Raw genomic sequence first — 27,399 nt, forward strand, 5'->3', positions numbered from 1 at the left:
AACAAATTTTACCAATTGGTTAAAAGCTATTGTCTCTTTTCTGAAAAAAGATCGCGATGTTAAAGGAAAAAATCCCATTATTGTAAGCATAGTTTAAGATTGTTTTCTTTCCTTCCTTCTTTAATCTAAAAATGAAAGTATCACTACCACGTCATATCCGTTCGTGAGGTGTAAGCGTCTTCCCACCAACACGCACGCATACACTTTGTTGGGACAAAGTTTCGCGCATTTCTTATTATCAATACAAATAACTTCAATGCACTTTGATATAAGGCCTCAATATAACTACCATTAACATACCACTCAGAGCAGCTGCTGCTAGACAGCCAGCAGTTAATTGAGTTAGATGAAATTATGATCAACCTTCGCCTTCCCTTCGCGAAGGTAAGTCTTACTTAATCATTCAGTTACTGTTTGCGGACTCCTACATTTTTGTTGTTGTAGTAGTAGTAGTAGTAGTAGTAGTAGTAGTAGTAGTAGTAGTAGTAGTAGTAGTAGTAGTAGTAGTAGTAGTAGTAGTAGTAGGTAGGTAGTAGGTAGTAGGTAGTAGTAGTAGTAGTAGATGCTGTTGTGTAGTGGTAGATGTAGCAGCAGCAGCACCAGCTGCAGCAGAAGCACACCCACTTCCGGGAAGACGACAATACAGATTTTCAGACGTTTCTTGACCTCTCTATTTGCCAAGGCAACAGATTGAAAAAACGGCACATGCCATCGCCCTCAGTTTACAAAATAGCATTAAAAGTCAGTCACCATCGAGCTCCAAAGTTAAAACAGCATAATGGCCATTAGTAGTGACTCCGCAAGGTGACAGCTGCCCGGCGATTTACGTGTTATGGACCATTTACTTATATAATGTTTTCAACAGATGCAGTGTATAAAAGTAAAACTTGACTTTTACAGTATGTTACACATCATTGAAGATATAATTATACGAAAGTAAGATATCATTGCCTGCTATGGTACAATGTCTGACACTATGCTTTATGCAAAGTGCAATATTTGCGTACATAAAAACGCCGATCATTCAGCCCATTGTGGTATATGCTTTCACATATACGCCGATCAAACACCCCTTAGAGGTATGTGCTTACACTACTACGCCGGTCAGTCATTACATAGAGGTGTGTTCTTACACAACTACGCCGGTCAGTCATTACATAGAGGTGTGTGCTTACACTACTACGCCGGTCAGTCATTACATAGAGGTGTGTTCTTCACAACTACGCCGGTCAGTCATTACATAGAGGTGTGTGCTTACACTACTACGCCGGTCAGTCATTACATAGAGGTGTGTGCTTACACTACTACGCCGGTCAGTCATTACATAGAGGTGTGTGCTTACACTACTACGCCGGTCAGTCATTACATAGAGGTGTGTGCTTACACTACTACGCCGGTCAGTCATTACATAGAGGTGTGTGCTTACACTACTACGCCGGTCAGTCATTACATAGAGGTGTGTGCTTACACTACTACGCCAATCAGTCATTACATAGAGGTATGTGCTAACACAACTACGCCGGTCAGTCATTACATCAACTACGCCGGTCAGTCATTACATAGAGGAATGTGCTAACACAACTACGCCGATTTTCAACTTATAGAGGTATATTCATACACAACTAAGCCAATCAGTCGCATGGCAGCGCCACTTTCCGCAACACTGGCGATATCGTATGATGAGGATAGTTTAAAATAGAATATATCTTCTTGTTTTACGCCAAACATGTATTGGTGAGGGCTATATTAGAATCTCCTTGTATGGCGTTGACACTGACAAGAAGGGGACACTATACACATAACACTTGTATGGCATTGATACTGACAAGAAGTGGTCACTATACACATAACACTTGTATGACGTTGATACTGGCAAGAAGGGGACACTATACACATAACACAAGTATGGCCTTGATACTGACAAGAAAGGCACACTATACACATAACACTTGTATGGCGTTGATACTGACAAGAAGGGGTCACTATACACATAACACTTGTATGACGTTTATTCTGACATGAAGGGGTCACTATACACATAACACTTGTATGACGTTGATACTGAAAAGAAGGGGTCACTATACACATAACACTTGTATGACGTTTATTCTGACATGAAGGGGTCACTATACACATAACACTTGTATGGCGTTGATACTGACAAGAAGGGGACACTATACACATAACACTTGTATGGCGTTAATACTGACAAGAAGGGGTCACTATACACATAACACTTGTATGTCGTTGATACTGGCAAGAAGGGGTCACTATACACATAACACTTGTATGGCGTTGATACTGACAAGAAGGGGTCACTATACACATAACACTTGTATGGCGTTGATACTGGCAAGAAGGGGACACTATACGCATAACACTTGTATGACGTTGATACTGACAAGAAGGGGTCACTATACGCATAACACTTGTATGGCGTTGATACTGGCAAGAAGGGGTCACTATACGCATAACACTTGTATGGCGTTGATACTGGCAAGAAGGGGACACTATACGCATAACACTTGTATGGCGTTGATACTGACAAGAAGGGGACACTATACACATAACACTTGTATGACGTTGATACTGGCAAGAAGGGGTCACTATACACATAACACCTGTATGGCGTTGATACTGGCAAGAAGGGGTCACTATACGCATAACACTTGTATGACGTTGATACTGACAAGAAGGGGTCACTATACACATAACACTTGTATGGCGTTGATACTGGCAAGAAGGGGACACTATACGCATAACACTTGTATGGCGTTGATACTGACAAGAAGGGGTCACTATACACATAACACTTGTATGGCGTTGATACTGGCAAGAAGGGGACACTATACGCAAAACACTTGTATGGCGTTGATACTGGCAAGAAGGGGTCACTATACGCATAACACTTGTATGGCGTTGATACTGGCAAGAAGGGGACACTATACGCATAACACTTGTATGGCGTTGATACTGGCAAGAAGGGGACACTATACGCATAACACTTGTATGGCGTTGATACTGACAAGAAGGGGTCACTATACACAAAACACTTGTATGGCGTTGATACTGGCAAGAAGGGGACACTATACACATAACACTTGTATGGCGTTGATACTGACAAGAAGGGGTCACTATACACATAACACTTGTATGGCGTTGATACTGGCAAGAAGGGGACACTATACGCATAACACTTGTATGACGTTGATACTGACAAGAAGGGGTCACTATACACATAACACTTGTATGGCGTTGATACTTACAAGAAGGGGTCACTATACACATAACACTTGTATGACGTTGATACTGACAAGAAGGGGTTACTATACACATAACACTTGTATGGCGTTGATACTGACAAGAAGGGGACACTATACACATAACACTTGTATGACGTTGATACTGACAAGAAGGGGACACTATACACATAACACTTGTATGACGTTAATACTTACAAGAAGCGGTCACTATACACATAACACTTGTATGACGTTGATACTGACAAGAAGGGGACACTATACACATAACACTTGTATGACGTTGATACTGACAAGAAGGGATCACTATGCACATAACACCTGTATGACGTTTATTCTGACATGAAGGGGTCGCTATACACATAACACTTGTATGACGTTGATACTTACCAGAAGGGGTCACTATACACATAACACTTGTATGACGTTGATACTTACAAGAAGGGGTCACTATACACATAACACTTGTATGACGTTGATACTGACAAGAAGGGATCACTAAACACATAACACCTGTATGACGTTTATTCTGACATGAAGGGGTCACTATACACATAACACTTGTATGGCATTGATACTTACCAGAAGGGGTCACTATACACATAACACTTGTATGACGTTGATACTTACAAGAAGTGATCACTATACACATAACACTTGTATGGCGTTGATACTTAAAAGAAGGGGTCACTGTACACATAACACTTGTATGACGCTGATACTTACCAGAAGGTGTCACTATACACATAACACTTGTATGACGTTAATACTTACAAGAAGCGGTCACTATACACATAGCACCTGTATGACGCTGATACTTACCAGAAGGGGTCACTATACACATGACACTTGTATGACGCTGATACTTACCAGAAGGGGTTACTATACACATAACACTTGTATGACTTTGATTCTTACCAGAAGGGGTTACTATACACATAACACTTGTATGACGTTGATTCTTACAAGAAGGGGTCACTATACACATAACACTTGTATGACGTTAATTCTTACCAGAAGGGGTCACTATACGCATAACACTTGTATGACGTTGACACTGACCAGAAGGGGTCAAAATACGCATAACACATGTATGACGTTGACACTGACCAGAAGGGGTCACTATACACATAACACTTGTATGACGTTTATTCTGACATGAAGGGGTCACTATACACATAACACTTGTATGACGTTTATTATGACAAGAAGGGGTCACTATACACATAACACTTGTATGACGTTTATTCTGACATGAAGGGGGCACTGTATACATAACACTTGTATGACGTTGAATACTTCATTTCAATTAAATTTTAAATGGAATCGACGTATAAAGAGATGCTATTCATTCTAGTTTGTTAGTGAAATCCTTTGCGACAGCATTTGAAAGGATAGTTTAAACACCTTTGTAATGTTAATTACACTTTTTACTCTGAAATCTAGCTGGTAGTATTTTATTTCAATGCATCAAACATTTTTAGTGAAAACTTAACGTTATATTGATCAATATATATTTGAACCTTAAGTACAATAGAATGTTCAGATATTTGATCAAGCATCACACTCTTATTGACCATTATTCCATTTTTCTATTTACAATTATCAATTGACATTTCAAAATCTATTCACTTCAATAGTAAACGGTTAACGTGTTTGCATCAAAGAGATGTTTGAACGATATTTGAAATCGATTAAACAAATTGAATATTTTTCAATCAAAACATGACGTCACGTAAACATTCAAAAATATTATAATGTATTTCGGAGGGATTTAAATTCGTATCTGCATTGGTACTTCGTATGTTGTCAACGTGTGCCAGTTTTTTATTGAGTATATACACGACAATAACCAGGATTAAAAACCCTTCGTTTGAAACTCCTCAGAGGTAAGAGCAAGCACCAATGAGCATGTATATGTCTATTTAATATATATAGTCACAAACGACTTATTCTTTATAATTGTGAATAACAGGAAAATCTAAAACAATATACGTTTCTGTGAGGAAAATATTACTCTTTATGTACTGCAAATATAAAGACTGTTAAGTAATATAGTATTTAAATAAAATTACCTTTTCTTTTTCAATCGGTTTGTTTGACTTCGGAGACAAAAACATGCATAAAGTTTCAAAAAAGTTTGCGTTGCAACGTGTTTTTTTTCACTTTTGGTAAAAACGTAATGATTTCCCCTGTAGATGGACGGGATGAAATGTTCCAGATACCTCCTCGTATTCGTCTGTATCATCATGTTTGTAAGTACTAGCCGTCTTTAATCATTTTCATGAATACTACAAGAGCACTTATATTTGTAATTACTGCCCGAAAACTCATATTTGTAAGAACTACCCGAACACTCATGTTTTAGGTACTACAATGTCACTCATGTTTGTAAGTACTGCCCATACACTCATGTTTGTAAGTACTACCCATACACTCATGTTTGTAAGTACTACCCATACACTCATGTTTGTAAGTACTACCCATACCTTCATGTTTGAAAGTACTACCCATACACTCATGTTGTAAGTACTACCCATACACTCATGTTTGTAAGTACTACCCATACCCAAACACTCATGTTGTAAGTACTACCCATACACTCATGTTTGTAAGTACTACCCATACCCAAACACTCATGTTGTAAGTACTACCCATACCCAAACACTCATGTTGTAAGTACTACCCATACACTCATGTTTGTAAGTACTACCCATACACTCATGTTTGTAAGTACTACCCATACACTCATGTTTGTAAGTACTACCCATACACTCATGTTTGTAAGTACTACCCATACACTCATGTTTGTAAGTACTACCCATACACTCATGTTTGTAAGTACTACCCATACCCAAACACTCATGTTGTTAGTACTACCCATACACTCATGTTTGTAAGTACTACCCATACCCAAACACTCATGTTGTAAGTACTACCCATACACTCATGTTGTAAGTACTACCCATACACTCATGTTTGTAAGTACTACCCATACACTCATGTTTGTAAGTACTACCCATACCCTCATGTTTGTAAGTACTACCCATACACTCATGTTTGTAAGTACTACCCATACACTCATGTTTGTAAGTACTACCCATACCCAAACACTCATGTTGTAAGTACTACCCATGCACTCATGTTTGTAAGTACTACCCATACACTCATGTTTGTAAGTACTACCCATACCCAAACACTCATGTTGTAAGTACTACCCATGCACTCATGTTTGTAAGTACTTCCCATACCCAAACACTCATGTTGTAAGTACTACCCATGCACTCATGTTTGTAAGTACTACCCATACCCAAACACTCATGTTGTAAGTACTACCCATACCCAAACACTCATGTTGTAAGTACTACCCATACACTCATGTTTGTAAGTACTACCCATACCCAAACACTCATGTTGTAAGTACTACCCATACCCAAACACTCATGTTGTAAGTACTACCCATACACTCATGTTTGTAAGTACTACCCATACACTCATGTTTGTAAGTACTACCCATACACTCATATTTGTATGTACTACCCATACACTCATGTTTGTATGTACTACCCGAACACTCATGTTTATAATTATGTACTACCCATACACTCATGTTTATATGTACTACCCATACACTCATGTTTATATGTACTACCTGAACACTCATGTTTGTATGTACTACCCGAACACTAATGTTTATTTGTACTACCCGAACACTAATGTTTGTAAGTACTACCCGTAAACTCATGTTTGTGAGTACTACCAGTAAACTCATGTTTGTGAGTACTGCCCGAACACTCATGTTTGTAAGTACTACCCGTAAACTCATGTTTGTGAGTACAACCCGTAAACTCATGTTTGTAAGTACTACCCGTAAACTCATGTTTGTGAGTACTGCCCGAACACTCATGTTTGTAAGTACTACCCGTAAACTCATGTTTGTGAGTACAACCCGTAAACTAATGTTTGTAAGTACTATCCGTAAACTCATGTTTGTGAGTACTACCCGAACACTCATGTTTGTGAGTACTTCCCGAACACTCGTGTTTGTAAGTACGTCCCGAACATTCATGTTTGTAAGTACTGCCAGAACACACATGTTTATATGTACTACCCGTACACGCATGTTTGTAAGTACTGTCAGAACACTCATGTTTATATGTACTACCTGTACACTCATGTTTGTAAGTACTACCTATACACTCATGTTTGTAAGTACTACCCGTACACTCATGTTTGTAAGTACTACCCGTACACTAATGTTTGTAAGTACTACCCGTACACTCATGTTTGTAAGTACTGTCAGAACACTCATGTTTATATGTACTACCTGTACACTCATGTTTGTAAGTACTACCTATACACTCATGTTTGTAAGTACTACCTGTACACTCATGTTTGTAAGTACTACCGTACACTCATGTTTGTAAGTACCACCCGTACACTCATGTTTGTAAGTACTACCTATACACTCATGCTTATATGTACTACCTGTATACTCATGTTTGTGAGTACTGCCCGTTCACTCATGTTTGTAAGTACTACCCGAACACTCATGTTTGTAAGTAGTACTCGTACACTCATATTTGTAAGTTTTACCAGAAAACTCATGTTTGTGAGTACTTCCCGTATACTCATGTGATTGAGTATTGCCCGTACACTCATGTTTGTAAGTACTGCCCGAACACTCATGTTTGTAAGTACTGCCCGTACACTCATGTTTGTAAGTACTGCCCGAACACTCATGTTTGTATGTACTGCCCTAACACTCATGTGTGTAAGTAATACCCCTACACTCATGTTTGTAAGTACTACCAGACCACTCATGTTTGTGAATACTTCCCGTACCCTCGTGTTTGAGTACTGCCCGTACACTCATGTTTGTAAGTACTGCCCGAACACTCATGTTCGTAAGTACTACCCGTACACTCATGTTTGTGAGTACTTCCCGTATACTCATGTTTGTGAGTACTACCAAAATACTCATGTTTGTAAGTTCTACCCGTACACTCATGTTTGTGAGTACTACCCGTACACCCATGTTTGTAAGTACTGCCAGAACACTCATGTATGTAAGTACTGCCCGAACACACATGGTTGTGAATACTACCCGTACACTCATGTTTTTAAGTACTGCCCAAACACTCATGTTTGTAAGTACTGCCCGAACACTCAAGTTTGTGAGTACTGCCCGTACAAGTATGTTTGTGAGAACTACCCATACACTCATGTTTGTGAGTACTGCCCGAACCCTCATGTTTGTGAGTACTGCCAGAACACTCATGTTTGGGAATACTGCCCGTACACTCATGTTTGTAAGTACTGCCCCAACACTCATGTTTGTAAATACAGCCCGAACACTCATGTTTGTGAGTACTGCCCGTACACTCATGTTTGTGAGAACTACCCGTACACTCATGTTTGTCAGTACTTCCCGAACACTCATGTTTGTGAGTACTACCCGAAAACTCATGTTTGTGAGTACTGCCCGAAAACTCATGTTTGGGAGTACTGCCCGTACACTCATGTTTGTAAGTACTGCCCGTACACTCGGGTTTATGAGTGCTTCCCGTACACTCATGATTGTGAGTACTGCCCGAACACTCATGTTTGGGAGTACTGACCGTACACTCATGTTTGTGAGTACTACCCGTACACTCATGTTTGTAAGTACTGCCCTAACACTCATGTTTGTAACTACTGCCCGTACACTCATGTTTGTGAGTACTTCCCGTACACTCATGTTTGTGAGTACTGCCCGAACACTCATGTTTGGGATTACTGACCGTACACTCATGTTTGTTAGTATTACCCTTACACTCATGTTTGTAAGTACTAACCGTACACTCATGTTTGTAAGTACTGCTCGTACACTCATGTTTGTACGTACTGCCCGTACCTTCATGTTTGTGAGTACTACCCCAACACTCATGTGTGTAAGTACTGCCCGCACACTCATGTTTGTAAGTACTACCAAAATACTCATGTTTGTGAGTACTACCCGTACACTCATGTTTGTGAGTACTGACCGTATACTCATGTTTGTGAGTACTTCCCGTATACTCATGTTTGTGAGTACTGACCGTATACTCATGCTTGTAAGTACTGCCCGAACACTCATGTTTGTGAGTATTACCAAAATGCTCATGTTTGTAAGTACTGCCAAAATACTCATGTTTGTGAGTACTTCCCGTAGACTCATGTTTGTGAGTACTTCCAAAATACTCATGTTTGTAGGTACTATCAGAACACTTATGTTTGTTAGTACTACTCGTACACTCATGTTTGTAAATTCTACCAGAACACTCATGTTTGTGAGAACTGCATGAACACTCATGTTTGTAAGTTCTACCCGTACACTCATGTTTGTGAGTACTACCCGTACACTCATGTTTGTAAGTACTGCCAGAACACTCATGTGCGTAAGTACTGCCCGAACACTCATGTTTGTGAATACTACCCGTACACTTATGTTTGTAAGTACTGCCCGAACACTCATGTGTGTAAGTATTACCCGTGCACTCATATCTGTAAGTACTACCCTTACAGTTATGTTTGGGATTTCTGCGCGAACACTCATGTTAATGAGTACTACCCGTACATTCATTTTTGTGAGTACTGCCCGAACACTCATGTTTGTGAGTTCTGCCCGAACACTCATGTTTGGGAGTACTGCCCGTACACTCTTATTTGTTAACACTGCCCGAACACTCATGTTTGTAAGTACTGCCCGAACACTCATGTTTGTGAGTACTGCCCGTACACGTATGTTTGTGAGTACTACCCGTACACTCATGTTTGTGAGTACTGCCCGAACCCTTATGTTTGTGAGTACTGCCCGAACACTCATTTTTGGGAATACTGCCCGTACACTCATGTTTGTAAGTACCGCCCGAACACTCATGTTTGTAAGTACTACCCGTACACTCATGTTTGTAAGTACTGCTCGTACACTCATGTTTGTAAGTACTGCCCGTACCTTCATGTTTGGGAGTACTGCCCGTACACTCATGTGTGTAAGTACTGCCCGCACACTCATGTTTGTTAGTACTGCCCGTGCACTCATGTTTCACGTAATATCATGTGTGTAAGTACTACCCGTATTATCATGTGTGTAAGTACTTCCCGTATTAGCATAATTATAAGAACTGCCCGAACACTCTTGTGTCTAAGTACTGCCCGAACACTCATGTTTGTGAGTACTGCCCGAACACTCATGTTTGTTAGTACTGCCCGTACACTCATGTTTGTGAGTACTACCCGTACACTCATGTTTGTGAGTACTGCTCGAACCCTCATGTTTGTGAGTACTACCTGTACACTCATGTTTGTGAGTACTGCCCGAACGCTCATGTGTGTGGGTACTGACCGTACACTCATGTTTGTGAGTACTGCCCTTACACTCATGTTTGTGATTACTGCCTGTACCCTCATGTTTGGGAGTACTGCCCGTACACTCATGTTTGTGAGTACTGCCCTTACACTCATGTTTGTGATTACTGTCCATACATTCATGTTTGTGAGTACTGCCCGTACACTCATGTCTGGGAGTACTGACCGTGAAATCATGTTTGTAAGTACTACCCGTACACTCATGTGTGTAAGTACTGCCCGTACACTCATGTTTGTAAGTACTGCCCGTACACTCATGTTTGTGAGTACTGCCCGAACACTCATGTGTGTAAGTACTGCCCGCACACTCATGTTTGTGAGTACTACCCGTACACTCATGTTTGTGAGTACTGCCCGCACACACTGGCACCGGATTTTCAAACTTAAACATTTTTTTTTTAAATAAAAAAAAATCTTATAATTCCTAACAAAAAATTATAATACCGAATATGTTTGCAAGTACTGCCCGTACACTCATGTTTGTAAGTACTGCCCGTACCCTCATGTTTGTGAGTACTGCCCGAACACTCATGTTTATGGGTACTGCCCGTACCCTCATGTTTGTGAGTACTGCCCGTACAGTCATGTTTGTAAGTACTGCCCGTACACTCATGTTTGTGAGTACTTCCCGTACTGTCATGTTTCTGAGTACTGCCCGAACACTCATGTTTGGGAGTACTGCCCTAATACTCATGTTTGTAAGTACTTCCCGTTCACTCATGTTTTTGAGTACTGACCGTACACTCATGTTTGTAAGTACTGCCCGTACACTCATGTTTGTGAGTACTGCCCGTACACTCATGTTTGTGAGTACTGCCCGCACACTCGTGTTTTGTAAGTAGATGACCGTGGATTCCAATATGAGTATATATGGGAATGATTGGGTCGATGCGAGAGGTTAGTGTTTTCAAGAACTGGTAAAAATGATCATAACAAGTATATTCAATTTTATTACAGTAATTTTACATAACCAACGGCCAAGTGATTGTCACATTTATACTGATCAATATGGATCTTGCATTCGCTATGACATTGATAAGAAATAAGCATAGTTTGTTGAAATAATAGTCATAAATATTTATATTTATACTTGAAAAAACCTTTGATTGAAAAAATATGGAATTTTATTAGTACCAAAATGTTGACAAATATTTACATACTATGCGCAAGAGTATTTACGAATGAAGATAAAACGAAGTGTAAGCTTTCTTCAAAAGAAGAGACTGATTTATCTCAATAACATATTTAAATACTAGCAACGATACATTAACTGAAACAAAATTAATGATTCAATTATTCCCTGCAAATATTTAACAAATAACAAACCAGTCACGTTATGCGGATTTTGATAAGAAATAACAATAGTTATTGTCAAAAGAAAGAAATTTCAGAAGAAATACTTTGGTTGAGTTTAAGATTGTGCTTCGAAAAAATATGACGTTGTTCACACATGATGACGTCATACACACTGACGACGACATCCCTCGCCGATGTCACAACACTTCATCGGGGTGGGACAGTTCTCATCAATGTAACATTCATGCTGGCCTTCTCTCACACATTTCACGTCACGTGCACAGGAATCTGAAATCAGAAACCTGCTGCGGGTAAGAAGCTAAGAATAGTCTTAGGAGCCGCTTTTTACGCTTGATGATATTACAAATTATAGATAAATCGCCTATAAAACAGTAACAAAATAAATATAAAACGTTGTTGGTTAAGTTAATTATGAGCGAAATATTTAAATATTTTGACCATGCTAGAGTGCCGGTACAAGGATTGCCGAAACTCTTGTGAAATGAATCATGAAATGTTGGCATTTAATACCTCTTCCCATGGGGCGGGGACCTGGCCCCATTCCAAACCCGCCCATTGGGGAGAAGGGCGGGGAAAACGGCATCATCGGGCAACACACGCCACGCCTAAAACCGATACCAACGCACCTGTAAAAGCCAAGAGTGAACTTATCATGTAATAACACATCACTTGTTAAAGCCGGTATCAGGCTGATTTTATTTAAAAAAGGTAAAGAAGACTAAATTGTATGCTTTTTAATAACTATACTGGTATATAAATGTATTCCATATACGTACTTTGCACGTCATGTTTGTTATTTAAACTTGGCCATCAAAGTGGCCAATATTATTATTTATAACTAGTGTATCGTCTCATGTTTTTTCGTGTGACCATACCTTTACTGTTATCGTTTTCTTAAAATGCCTGCCAAGAAATTTACGGATAGTGCGAAAAAAAGGCTGACAAACAAGTAAATTAGAGGTTGATTAGCATCGGTTACCAAACAGATGAACAAAAGAGAAAACCATAATGTGTTCAGAAATGGAAAGCGTTTTTGCAGGAACTTGTATGTAAAACATGCTATTCAAAATGTACGAATCGTCTTATTATCTAGTGATAGCCTAAAAATGATACAAATAGGGGGTGATCAAGCCGAATGTTATGCGCGAGAGAAAACGAAAATTTCGGTCGTTCATTGGTTGGAATCCAACATACCATGGAAAATAATTAACGAAAAAGAACCTTGTGCATATTAATCCGAATATTAATATATGTCTGCTGATCTGTGACTTTGTAGCTTCAAAGACATGAATAAAGTATTTTGCCTTTTCGCATAACAAGCTTATGAATTCTTCAAACAAATCAACACTTTCACATGTTCCAACCTTTGTCCCATGGGACATCTAGGAAAGGGCACCATGACGCAGTAGCTTGTGGGCCTGGTAAAGCCTCCACATGGACTGCCTGGCGAAGGCGTGTCGCGGAACCTCGTATCAGCGGGTGCACGTTCGCGGAAGCCAGCCCCTGACCTTGCAGGTTCCGGACCTTGGTCCCTTGTAGCTGGTCCTTGTCGGGCATCGAACCCTCTCGCGCTTGTAGACTGCGGGTCGGGGCTGCCGCCGCCGAACCTGTCAACCGTCGGACTGCGACCAAAGTCACCACCACCGGAGCTGGAAGACGCTCCGAAGTCACCACTTCCGGTACTGGAGCCGGAAGTTCCTACTCTGCGTTGTAAGATTTGCTGACGCGCCCTCTCAAATTCTAGTACTGCTGGACTGCTTCTCTCTGTAGACAAAGGAACTAAATTACAATACATATGTATCAATACCCAGTTACTTCCTAAAACTTTAATTGTTATTTATCATTATTTAAACAGTTCTTTTTTCAAACAAGTCTGTGTTTACAAATGTTTACGGTGAATGAAAAGGGTATTTAAAAAAAAAAGAACCTTTAAAAGGTAAAGCAAACGCATTCTGGATTTAGCCGTGCCAATATCGGCCCTTATTTTGTTCAGTACAAACTATGAAAAATGGTTTGTGAGTTACCACATCCGGCCCTCTGTGTTTGTGGGCAGCAAAGCCCAAGATCCATGCCGGTCGCCCCGCCCAGGCGCTCGCAAGTGTGACAGTTACCCGGGCACGTTCTGTCTTGACCGATCGTGCACGTGGTGAACACTCCCCTCTCAACAAGAGGGTCTTCGCACGGGGCTGTAACAACATGAACATAAGGCATCACAATATGGAGCTAGCAGTGGGCATATATATGGTATGTGCTCTTACGCGGGTTTTAACCAAAAACATTCAAAAAATAAATGAATAATAATAATAATAATAATAATAATAATAATAATAGTAATTATAATAATAATAATAATAATAATAATAATAATAATAATAATAATAATAATAATGTTTATATCTCTCACACCAATGAGTTCACACATGAATTAATCACAAAATGGGATCAAAGGAATATTTTAAGGTTGTTATACTGAAACACAATGAAATTGAAATGCAATTTATTGAGCATATAAAGGCAATCGAATCGTCATCAATCAACAGTGCCTGCGAGTCCTGCTGTTGTATTGTTATACTGAACTGAACAGTACGCTGTTATACACGTACAACGATCGTTCGTTATAACCGATTTGAACAAGTTAGAATGAGCGTACACGAGGTGGGCGAGGAATCAGCCCAGCAGCAGAAGCTCTCCCGGGTCCGGGGGTCCTGGTTGCAGGTCGATCCCCGGGGACACTCCGCTGACGTCATGTCCGTTCCACCGCAGCTAAACCCTGTGATCCGCCTGGCATCCGGACAGTACTGACCCCGCACCTCTAAATATAGAAAAACAACCACTTGAATAACGCTTTGATAAGTTAACATTTGAACTATTTAATTTGTTAATAGTAATTATTGGATAAGTATAACGCATCCAACAAATATTATGGCTAACTTTGGTAAAAAAAAACACAACAGTTTATGCAGACCGTTACAAAAACACGGAACAAAACACAGACGCAAACATATATCATCAAATCGTTATTTGATTTGATGGGAATAGTTTAATCAACGGTTGTCAGTGTGTGTACACCACGTGATAAATTACGTCATAAATGCTACGTCGTAAGTCAACATTTCGCTTAAAATAAAGACTTAAATCGAAGATAACTTTTCTTTCACTATCCCATTTTAAATAAAACAAAGGTCCGTCTACGCCGCTTAAAGAGCCCCGCCTTCGTTTTATTACCAAAGTGTGATAAGGTCATTAGTTTCATCAACCACTTCGACAAACCTCTTTCCAAATTAATGTTTTGACTGTGCTCGGTCAGACGGCCGTATTGGGAAATGGTTTAAAAAAAACTAAACTCTCAATCAAACTCTGGTAAAAGACCGAAGGCGGGTCTTCGTAATGGCGTAGACTTCGCTTTGTTTTATTTAAAATGGTGAAGAAATAGTGAAGTTATCTTTGTTTAAAGTCTTCATCGAAGCAAATATTGCCTTCCGACGTAGCATTTATGACGCAATTTATCACGCGGTATGTATAAACACACTGGTTGTGAAAACGAAAACAGCCATACAAATTATACAAGGTTACTAATTAAATAATTGTAAGAATGAAACACTCGTTACCAAAATACAAAACGGAACATTACGAAACGTTTCCATTTTAATCAAGACAATCTGATTCGAACTAATACAAAATAGACAGACATATACATTTGTGTTACTGCTTTGATCAAGAACATCAAGTGATCAAAACATAAAAATCATCAGTATTATCATTATGACGGCTGAAATATGCTGATCCAGACCAAGAACAACAAGATCAGTTTCAAAACAATTTTAATCTTTTCCGGCTCGACCAAATGAGACATTAAAATATATAGAACCTTTAAAATTGTCATTATATTACATGTAAGATACAGTTTCATTGCATTTGCCAAAATAATGCCTGTTAAAGGCACAACAGATGCGTTTTTCCATGTAATTAAATATAATAGAATACATATTATAGAAAAATCACAAAAATGAAAAATAAAAAAACAACAAAAAACAAACAAACAATATGTTCCGCTGCCTTTCGGTCACCACAGTGACAGGCGGCTGCAGAAGGACTCCTGTAGGATACTTACTTCTGACGAAAGTTTTCCCTACTATCGCCTTGATTCGCCATGAGTGAAAAGGTTAATGAGAAGTGTTCAAGAGGTCTAATGCAGCCAGAAATTATTTCTTTATTCGTAAAAAAAATTACAAGACGAAATTGAGAACCTGACTTTAATTTAGGGATTTTATTTTACTATTCTGTACATTCATTTGTTCCCTTCAGTCCGCCACAGAACACAACTCGCCATATTCGCTGTTTTTATGGCCTTTGCATTGGGAATAATCCTAACTTGAAGCAATTACATGGATTTCGAAAACTGAAATGATTGCCATGTCAAATTACAATACTTACCATTGAATGTACAACTAAAAAATCCAAGCAAAATGATAACTTTCACTATTTTGTATTCCATATTTTCAGAACCACTTCGACGACCAAACAGAATATATTTAACACAAACGTCCCGCTCGATCGAAATGTCCAAGATTCGATTTTATGTTATTTTGAACATGTCGTTAAAAGCAATTAATTGTCATCCGAGGTCATTAATTATGTCCGGAGAAACAAGATGTATATATTTAACAATGTACGGTCTTCTGGCTATCAATTGATCACAGTTGACATAAGACCCACTTATGAAAACTTTACATACATTTTATTGCGTGTGAACTCGTGACGTAACAAGAATAAACAGATCTGGATGCGAAGCACGTCTTAATCAACTCAACTCAAATTAAAATCTTTGTTTCCACCTTTACAGATTATTTTACATAATATATTGAGATGAATGATACAGTCACTTTAGAGCAGTTAAACAGTACATTTATTTTAACGTTTATATATAAATTCACTGTTATTAAAATTCAGAAAGAAGAATAAGATAATATCTGTGGTAACATGACTAGACAAGTAAGGACAAAAACGTGTTCTTAAACCACGATTGAATGTCAAGTGCTTTTTTAAAAATAAGATTTTGTTAGTACATTTAAGGACTTTTTGTATGAATTAAGGATAAAGTTAAAGATAAGAAGCTTCTGTAACACGGCCCCAGTACCAGTATAGTGTGGACCGATTGTCCGTATTTGTACATATATATATATAAATTATTGCAATGACAAAATAATTGCAGAAAATGTTGAACTTGTTTGTTTAAATTAGTTGAAGTCGTTTATTGTGGTGATTGTAAAAGAACGCTTTAAAACGTCCGTAAAGTTAGGCTCTCTGCCACGTTGAACGACCGCCGGTGCCTACCATATAAGTGGCTAAGTTTATTATTAGATTTTTTTGTCATTTCCTTTTAAATTTAAACTTTAGAAAAAAATAGAAACCAAAGCTATTTGAGGGAAATGTGATGATTGTAAACTACCTCTGTTTAAAGTACTCTTTGACGGTTCTTTACATCAGGAAAAGGGAATCTGTCGAACAATATTAATAGCTGATCATAGTTACTACACCAACCACCCGAGTTATTCAATTTATATATCACCGCGAGTTATCATCACGATTGTGAAAGCACCGGTTTTGTACCGAGGTATCATCACGGTTGGTGCTTTATACCGAGGTATCACCACAGTTGTGGAAGTACCGGTTTTGTACCTAGTTATCACCACGGTTGTGGTAACAGCGGTTTTGTTCCTAGTTATCACCACGGTTGTGGAAGCACCAGTTTTGTACCTAGTTATCACCACGGTTGTGGAGCCGGTTTTGTACCTAGTTATCACCACGGTTGTGGTAACAGCGGTTTTGTTCCGAGTTATCACCACGGTTGTGGAAGCACCAGTTTTGTACCGAGTTATCACCACGGTTGTGGTAACAGCGGTTTTGTTCCGAGTTATCACCACGGCTGGGGTAGGACCGGTTTTGTACCGAGTTATCACCATGGTTGTGGAAGCACCGGTGTTGTACCGAGTTATCACCACGGCTGGGGTAGGACCGGTTTTGTACCGAGTTATCACCATGGTTGTGGAAGCACCTGTGTTGTACCGAGTTATCACCACGGCTGGGGTAGGACCGGTTTTGTACCTAGTTATCACCACGGTTGTGGAAGCACCTGTTTTGTACCGAGTTATCACCACGGCTGTTTTCGTTCATTCGTTAATTCTCATATCAGAACGGTTAATTAAGGCACAGCCTTGACATGATTCCCGGTGAATTACAACGATATTCATTAAATGCGTGCTATTTATTAAACACCGACCTTGACCCTATGGTATAAAACAGTTACTACACTGACAACCCTCGTAATTGATACAGCTCGCACTTCGCGCTCGTGTATAACTTAAATAACCCGGAAAGTCGGTGCAGTAAGAATGATTTAACTACTTAACCATGTGCACAAAAATGACAATAACTAATTCTAATGAAACATACATTTTATTTCACTTAAATTTACAAGTTCAGCAGATTCGTTTTTTTTTAATAAACCCCAGGGACAAGTTCCCAGTATGTCTAAACATGGCCAACACACTTGAGACCATGTTTATCTTCACCAAACATGGCACGATCCCGATGTTACAGTATTTGTAATGTTGCACGAAGCTTTGATGTTTTCATCATTACATTTCACATTTAATTGTGAAGTGAAACATGTTGTGAAAATGACTACTACTTAACTTGTTAATTATGCAATCTATTTGGTCATAAGACGTGCATGTAATGTAGACTTGCCGCAACCAGTTCTTTTTAAAATTAAAGCGAATTCGTTCATTTAGTTAGGAGCCACCTGACCGAAATAGTTATGAGGACATTAAACCCTTATGATATAACGCATGCTGATTTATGTCAAAGTCCGTAACTGGATTCATGGAGTTCCTTGCCGAGGAAAAAATGGCCAAGATGACGTGCGGTTAGGTTGTGAGCAGTTAGCGAAACATACGACAGTCAAAAAAAGGAAGGGCGTGTCGGCACGATATTGAGCATTAAGATATTGAATGTCGTGCTGGCACGACAGTGGACATTAAGATATTGAATGTCGTGCTGGCACGACAGTGGACATTAAGATATTGAATGTCGTGCTGGCACGACAGTGGACATTAAGATATTGAATGTCGTGCTGGCACGACAGTGGACATTAAGATATTGAATGTCGTGCTGGCACGACAGTGGACATTAAGATATTGAATGTCGTGCTGGCACGATATTGAACATTAAGATATTGAATGTCGTGCGACAGTGAACAGTACAAAAAAACCCCATAAATATCGTGCTTGCGCGGCATTTGACATTAAAAAAATGAATGACGAGCTGGTCAGTTTTCAATGTCCTCTGTCTTTCCAACACGACACTCATTTTTTGAATGTCAAATGTTGAGCCAACACGACATTCATTTTGAATTGTCTAATGTCGAATGTCGGTTGTTTAGCTACCTTCACATAGCTTTGCCGCTAGTGGTGAACGGAAACTGATTGATCTAGTATTATTGTGTCGCCAATATGTACTAATGTTGTGTCGTTGTTCATTTTTACGTCAATTCACCACACTTATCTGAAAACAACAAACAACCTGTGACTTTTGCAATTCCTTAGAGTGACGGTGACGACCGAACATCTTCGCCATCCATCAGGCGAGCCAAACTCGCTCTTCATGTAAAGTACGGTAGATAATAGATTGCGTGATTTTTTTTACAGATGGTTACATTTCTAAAATCAGTGACAACCGCGTCATCACCCATCCCTTAATCAGACTGAAACGAGACGCAATTAGTAACAAAAGTCGCTCCTTTGTAAATGACGGCATTTTTTTTATGACAGATGGTACCATAACAAGAATCAGCGAACACAGTGGCGACAATGACTGTTTCACGTGTTTGAACAGTGGATACATCAGATGGTTGAATAACAAATCGTCGAATTGACAAAATAAATCGTTAATAATGAGATTACATGTCGACAAGAGCTGGTTATTCACATAAAAAAACATGTGCGTGTTTTTAAATTAATGTTGTTGTTTTTTATGCTCAGTTATCCGGAGGAACTCTTGTAGCGGCCGGTCTGATGTTTAAACTGGACAGTGGTTTCTTGGACACCGCAGTCGTGACATTGTTTAACACAGTCCAGTACAGGTAAAGCACGACTTTCTTGGTCCGTTGGGGTGTTTCTTAATTTAATGATCAAAGCCCCTTCTCTGAATACCTCCTTTGAAACTTCCTACATCTACAACGATTTATTCACATTCCTAATTAAGCAAGGCAATGACACATCATCATTCAGTATTGTAATTGTGTACGTTTTCAGCTCTTTGCCGCTAGGTATAACCTGTGAGGCTCTCTCGTACATCATGATGTCAACCGGTGGTCTGATGCTGTTTGTGGCCATTTTGGGCATGTGTGCTGGGATGAAGGCTGTTAGAGGCTGCCTTTGGGTCGTAAGTAAGGGTGGGGGAGTGAGTTTCTTTATACTCGCACACGGGCGAAGCTCATTCGGCGTGTAAGTATTTCGTAGACTAAGTAGTGCATTTTATAGGTGTCCGTCTTATCAGTCGATTATGCGCTAGATCAATAAGAAGACGCTTTCAAACGGCCCCTGAAAATGGATTGCAGAACTTATTTACCTATATACCTCACTAAAAAAAAGGATTTAGATTCATATAATATTTTTTTTAAATTGACAATTGATTGAAAATACATGAGGTATTCAAGTAATGTAATACGAATGCTTAGCTGGTTACTGTTTTTATATTATTTTTAGAAGCAATGAAAATCTGTATTTATGAATCAATTCAAGCACATTCAACCTCTAGTACACCCGCAGCCAATTGTATACAACGTTGATCAATTGTCCATTGGTTATATTTGGCCTAGTTGGCTCATTAAAACAATTTGATTGGTTGGTAGTTATTTTTGGATAAAAATTGACCAATCAATATATCATTTTGGATAAATTTGTTCAAAACAAAAACTCTTTAACGTTTTTATAAATTGGATGCATATATCCCTATTTCACTATTTCCATACTTATGAAGTTATGATACTAATCAATATCACTATTGTGTCTTTCAGTTTATTGTTCTAGCGGTGATATTCATTCTGCTTCAAGGCGTCACCATCGGGTTGTGGCTCAGTGTCCGCACGAAGGTAAAGAAGGGAGAGAAAACTGTCAGAATTGTCTGTGTACGTCTGTACCGATTGTTCAATGTGAATTTTTGCATTTAGTAAGTAAAATTGCCATAGTTTAAAAGGCGAAACAATGGTCACTGTAAATGGCATACGGATGTACACTTGCAACAGACAAAGTATGCTTTGAAAACGAAAATCAGTTTTACGCTCTGCATTATACTCTCTTTTTTGAAACTATGTGATTATAGTTTTCAAATCCTTTGTAAAGTTTTTAAGTTAAATAATTTAAGTGATCACCCATTTTGCCAGCGTTTACTTATGTTGATGATTGAAGTCAACCTTGCGACCGGCTAAAACGTATTTTATTTTCTCTCGCCCTCTCCAAGGCGGACCTGTGGCTGCGTGGTAAGATGCTGGACCTTCTGAAGAACTACGCCGGACCCGAGGCCACCGACTCCACCTCGAACGGATGGAACATTCTCTTTATGAAGGTGACATCGTCTAACTTTCATTTCAAAAATAATTTGCTTACCAAAACATTTGAATATTAAGATATTGACTCGTACCTGATGACTACGCCGGCTCCGGAGCAACAGACTACACATCTAACCGATGGAGCGTTCATTTTTTATATGACATGGAGAAGTTATGCTAGGTATCGAGATACTTAATGTAAAGGACAATTATTTCATAAAATACTACTACTTTATTGCAATGATGCATTGTACGTCAACATTGATAAGAAGACATGATCAAAGGCTGTTTCTTATTTGCTATTTATTCATATAGACTTTACCCAATACAAACTTAATTGACATAAATATGTTCATGGAAACAAGGTAACGGTTATATTGGCGATAGAAACAACGCATAAAGAAGCGAGTATTCTGGTCTGTTTTAACCGCAAACGATATATTGTTCGATAATTCCGCCAATCTTCGCCATTCCTGAAATTATGTCTGTGTGGCCTCAAAATTTAGCCTGGCTTACTCGAGAATTTGTTAAATAGAACTGTTGCATTACAGTTGAATATTGATATGACGACTCGAGACAGAACTTCTAATGTTAAATTCCTAGGCGCGATGTTGCGGTGTGAACGCCCAATACGAGAACGGCGGAACTAACGATGACTTCACCGAGCTTCCCACAACATGGACCCCATCCGGGTAGGTCTCCTCCACTTTCAGTTGACTATAGCCACTAGATGAATTGTTATCGAGTACTCAATAACAGACCGCGTGTGCGTTCTTTGAAGCCTCTTGATGTGCCGGGTGTATTTGAAGTTATAAAAATAGAGATGCAACTCTGTTGTATAAACAACATCAGGAAAAAAGCGACTTTTGACCCAAATGGTTCGTCATACCCCGCCTCGAGTCGCCTGGCATGAGGCGGTATTTAATATAGTTCGTATCCTTATCCTTAGACACGCCTGTGTGATTCCATTTAGTCTATTGGTCAATGTATTTTACAATCTAATCAAAATACTCAGATTCTGCTATTAGATTTAAGACTGATTTGGTTGTTGAATACGGCCCTAGGTTGGCCTGGCCCAGCTTTACCTACTCTACTTTGCTCTTCTCTGCTCCGCTCTCCTCTGCTCCGCCCTGCTCTACTCCGCTCTACTCTGCTTTGCTCCGCTCTTCTCTGCTCTGCTCTTCTTTTCTCCCCTCTACTATACTCTGCTCTCTTTTGCCCCGCTCTACTCTGTTCTGCTCTTCTCTGCTCCGCTCTACTCTGTTTTGGATTTCTCTGCTTTCCCTACTCTTCTCTGCTCTGCCTTGCTCCGTTCTACTTCGATCTGCTCTGCTCTACTCTAATCTGCTTTATTTACTTACCCACATGAAGACGACTTTTCAATAATTAATCACATGATTCTATTTATACACAACAAAATACTAGCTACTTATCACCAGTTGTCCTCACCCGTCTGCATGTATTGTTTATGTTATAGAACTGACAAACTCCCGGCCTCCTGTTGTCAAGGTGCCAGCACCAGCACCGTGTCTACTTACGTCAGCAGTAGCACGTGCACTCAGACGCCGAGCAACTTTTACACAGAAGGCTGTTACTCGAGGGTCAAACATTACATCGACACATACAGTCTTGTCACCATCATTGCAGCCGGATCTGGTATCATGGTTGAGGTAATCGAGAAAAACAAACTACTGCTCAATGTTTTGGTTAATGGTGTTAAAATACTCAATCTGAAGTCAAAGGCGCAACAATTTTCCGTATCATTGTTATATACATGTAATAAACTTTCCCTGACAGTTGCTGGAGACCAAATTTTAAATGATCTGGCCCTAATATCACAGAAATAATGAGATCATTAATTGGTGAAAACAAGAACAAGGAAAGGAAGTAAATTGTGGATGTTATGAATCCTTACTTATATTTGTAGTTAGCAATGTTCTATGCTGGTTATATGTTGGCAATGTTCTATGCTGGTTATATGTTGGCAATGTTCTATGCTGGTTATATGTTAGCAATGTTCTATGCTGGTTATATGTTGGCAATGTTCTATGCTAGTTATATGTTGGCAATGTTCTATGCTGGTTATATGTTGCGTGATATTTAAACAAGGTCATTACATATGCATAAACGATCACGCACAAATCTTTATATTTTAGTAAGGAATCAAGCACTTTTGAATACTTTAGAGTTATTTTTCATTAAAATATTGACCAAATATTTGTTTGAACATACTCTTTGAGAAAATGTTTAAAAAGAGTATGGTATGTTTATAAGATTCATATTATGATTAATTGTATGCTGTTTTGCGTAAAAATGAGTAAAGATTGAGTAAGTATTTTTGTGATATTGGAACCAGATAAGTTTAAAGTGACAGTCTTATTCAAAACCAATGCATACACATGTATAACAAACATAAATTTAGGGTGATAAACCTTTAACTACTCACTAAATAATGCATTTATAGAAAATATTAATTACTGATAACAATATTGTGACTGTGTATTTAATAGCTGAAAACGCAAAAAAATGATTGGCGCGTGCTAAGAGGTTTACTGTGATCTACTATCCTCTCATAGGTAGAAACATCGTATTTTCTGCACCTTTCTTTCAAATTAAACTCGGTATCCTTCATAAGAACCATTGTTTTTGCCATTTATTCATCCTTTTTGGTATATTTAAACAATTATATTACTTGTGGTAAATCTTATTTGGGAGTAAGAGTGCCTCTTTAAAGAATTCTTTATAAATATGACACCAATTGATGACTTCTTTTTCAGGTGCTAGCTATCATCTCAGCGTGCATTGTGATAGATAAAAAGAAAAACAGAGTTGGCGAGTAAGTTACTTTTGCTTCAATAAAAGCTCTAAAAACGAATGACTTATTGATTGACTTGACACATTTTGATAGATACAAGACGTGTTAACATAATGGTGAACTCATTTATTCCTGTAGCGCATATACGTTTTGTTTGTCCCAGATACAGTAAATCTGCGGAAAAAAACTAACGACCGCAGTTTTACTGTATATGTATTTCAGAATGAACTGGATAAACATTAGAACATTAGAAACATCGTGGGCATGTATGCTTTTTTTGCCCCAAAACGGGTCTTGTATTCCTACCAGACCTGCCGACTTGTATGGAAATACCTGGCCACGAGGTTTCTATTGGTTCCCTTATGTAACATACAAGAGCGGGGATATATGGCTATTCCGTGAGTTCATAAATGAGAAAAAAGACACATACCTAAAATTAGAGTTTGACATTATATTTAAGTTAACAAAATAGGTTTAATTTGAGCAATAAACATAATGAACACATGTCTTTATTGTAAATTGAAGGAAAACAGAAAAAAAAACAATTCCTGCAATATTGATTAATTTACCAAGCTTACATGTATTAGAACGAAATAAATAAAATTGTCAAATTGATCTCAATTAAAGCTTTACAAGTTATCCATGATGAACTCATCTAAGTCATACCAATTTAATTTCGTGTTCGTCAGTTTATTGCCGAGATAATTTGGAGCGAGTTGGCGTATAAAAACATGTGTGGACAGTTTTTGTTAAAAACAATACGGGACGTAGAGTTAGGAGCATTTTATTATAAATACACATGTATTCGATCGTCCACATGATATGATAACGAAGTGTTTTGTGGGAATTATGCATTAAATACATCTCTTGTTATCTTGTTAACATCAATAGTATGCCAAAATACATTATCATGTTAGCTATGTTTAGTTTTATTTTATCAGTACATTTCCAGTTAAACATTACACAAAATGAACATCACCGTCCTCTATCAGCACCTTCAGTGCTTTGATTTTCTCTGTTTCAGCATATCTGATCAATCGAAACCACCGCCCTATGTTGCGATGTGAGTATTATTACATACGTTTAGTTGGCAAACTACCTATTAATTGATCTAACATTGTAATGCTTTCTTTGACATTCATGATTTGTTCCCAATAAAAGACGCAACTTTCTATATCGACAAAGGAATTCATTTTAAATCATTAAATATGCGTTCTATTCTTGACGTCATATTCTGTTCGAGATGCGAAGAAACCACAACAATTTCTACATTAATAATACAAGTGATAAGTTGAGAAAAGAAAATATACATCGAGCATATAGTATATGTTGATTGGTTTTCAACATCTAAATTGTTAAATTGTTCTATTTGCTATCCTGTTGTTATCTGATAACAGAAAAAGACATAAAGAATAGTCATGCAGGAAAAGAGCTGATAAATTGTAGATTACCATACAGATGCTGATATATTGTTGATCGCCATACAGATGCTGATATATTGCTGATCGCCATACAGATGCTGATATCTTGTCGATCACCATACAGATGCCGATATATTGCCGATCACCATACAGATGCCGATATATTGTCGATCGCCATACAGATGCCGATATATTGCCGATCACCATACATATGCCGATATATTGTCGATCGTCATACATATGCCGACATTTTGTTTATCGCCATACATATGCCGACATATTTATGATCGCCATACAGATGCTGATGTATTGTTGATCGCCATACAGATGTTTATATATTGTCGATCGTCATACATATGCCGACATTTTGTTTATCGCCATACATATGCCGACATATTTATGATCGCCATACAGATGCTGATGTATTGTTGATCGCCATACATATGCCGACATTTTGTTGATCGCCATACAGATGTTTATATATTGTCGATCGTCATACATATGCCGACATTTTGTTGATCGCCATACAGATGCTGATGTATTGTTGATCGCCATACATATGTCGATATATTGTTGATCATAGTACAGATGTTGATATATTGTTGATCGCCATACAGGTGCTGATATATTGTTGATCGCCATACTGATGCTGATATATTGTCGATCGCTATATAGATGCTGATGTATTGTTTATCGCTATACAGATGCTGATGTATTGTTAATCAACATACAGATGCATATCTATTGTTGATTGCCATACAGATGCTGATATATTGTTGATCGCCATACAGATGCTGATGTATTGTTGATCACCATACAGATGCTGATATATTGTTGATCGCCATACAGATGCTGATGTATTGTTGATCACCATACAGATGCATATCTATTGTTGATTCCGATACAGATGCTGATATATTGTTGATCGCCATACAGATGCTGATATATTGTTGATCGCCATACAGATGCTGATATCTTGTCGATCGTCATACATATGCCGACATTTTGTTGATCGCCATATAGATGCTGATATGTTGTCGATCGCAATACCGATGCTGATATATTTGGAATACTTAAAAATGATTTTACATTTCAGCGATCATGTGATATCAGCAAAGAAGGCTGCCGCGGTGATGAATCGACATTAGGCATTGCTAAATGGAAGGCGCCCAATTTAAAGTGCGCAAACTTGACAATAATTAATCTAATATCTTGGTTCTGGATTACTTCAAACTTACAAGTTTCATAGTGACTTCCATGACTGTGGTTTCTGCAACTGTTAAATATGAAAGTCCACCAGAAGCAGATGTTGTGTCCTCTGATGTCGGTGTCAACAGTTTTATCAGAGTTGTTCCGCATTAACAGCTAAATCACATCAACTCTGAGTCCGTTGAATTTTACTAGTTATTATTCAGGACAAGAAAGAAAATAAATATAGTGTTTCAGGACAAGAAAGAAAATAAACAGTGTTTCCTTGTAACTTTTTATTGGAACCGTATGATATTTCAATCACATTTCATATTGATCTATGTTCTGTCACTACATTCATTCTTGCATCGAATTGAACTGAATAAAAATTGATCCTCA

General features: G+C 38.4%; 2 protein-coding genes across 3 annotated transcripts; one reads left to right on the top strand and one right to left on the bottom strand.

The window, feature by feature from the left end:
• The first annotated feature begins 4,903 nt into the window (after positions 1-4,903).
• On the top strand, positions 4,904-27,399 carry LOC128233778 (tetraspanin-3-like). Its single transcript, XM_052947628.1, has 11 exons — positions 4,904-5,149; positions 5,459-5,515; positions 20,009-20,109; positions 20,282-20,411; positions 21,046-21,120; positions 21,489-21,593; positions 22,180-22,268; positions 23,054-23,246; positions 24,354-24,412; positions 25,416-25,454; positions 26,909-27,399. The coding sequence occupies exons 2-11, from the start codon at positions 5,459-5,461 to the stop codon at positions 26,958-26,960; spliced, it is 900 nt and encodes a 299-aa protein (XP_052803588.1). The 5' UTR covers positions 4,904-5,149; the 3' UTR covers positions 26,961-27,399.
• LOC128233777 (uncharacterized) lies at positions 11,582-16,851 on the bottom strand. Of its 2 annotated transcripts, none has more exons than XM_052947625.1 (6): positions 16,401-16,851; positions 14,617-14,778; positions 13,991-14,152; positions 13,331-13,730; positions 12,477-12,592; positions 11,582-12,233 (listed from the first exon to the last, which is right to left on the bottom strand). In XM_052947625.1, the coding sequence occupies exons 1-6, from the start codon at positions 16,459-16,461 to the stop codon at positions 12,109-12,111; spliced, it is 1,026 nt and encodes a 341-aa protein (XP_052803585.1). In that variant the 5' UTR covers positions 16,462-16,851; the 3' UTR covers positions 11,582-12,108. The 2 variants fall into 2 exon arrangements, with proteins under 2 accessions (XP_052803585.1, XP_052803587.1); XM_052947627.1 differs by having other exon boundaries at positions 12,091-12,247; positions 16,401-16,821.

The sequence above is a fragment of the Mya arenaria genome, chromosome 5, assembly GCF_026914265.1.
Source record: "Mya arenaria isolate MELC-2E11 chromosome 5, ASM2691426v1".
Lineage (NCBI taxonomy): Eukaryota > Metazoa > Mollusca > Bivalvia > Myida > Myidae > Mya > Mya arenaria.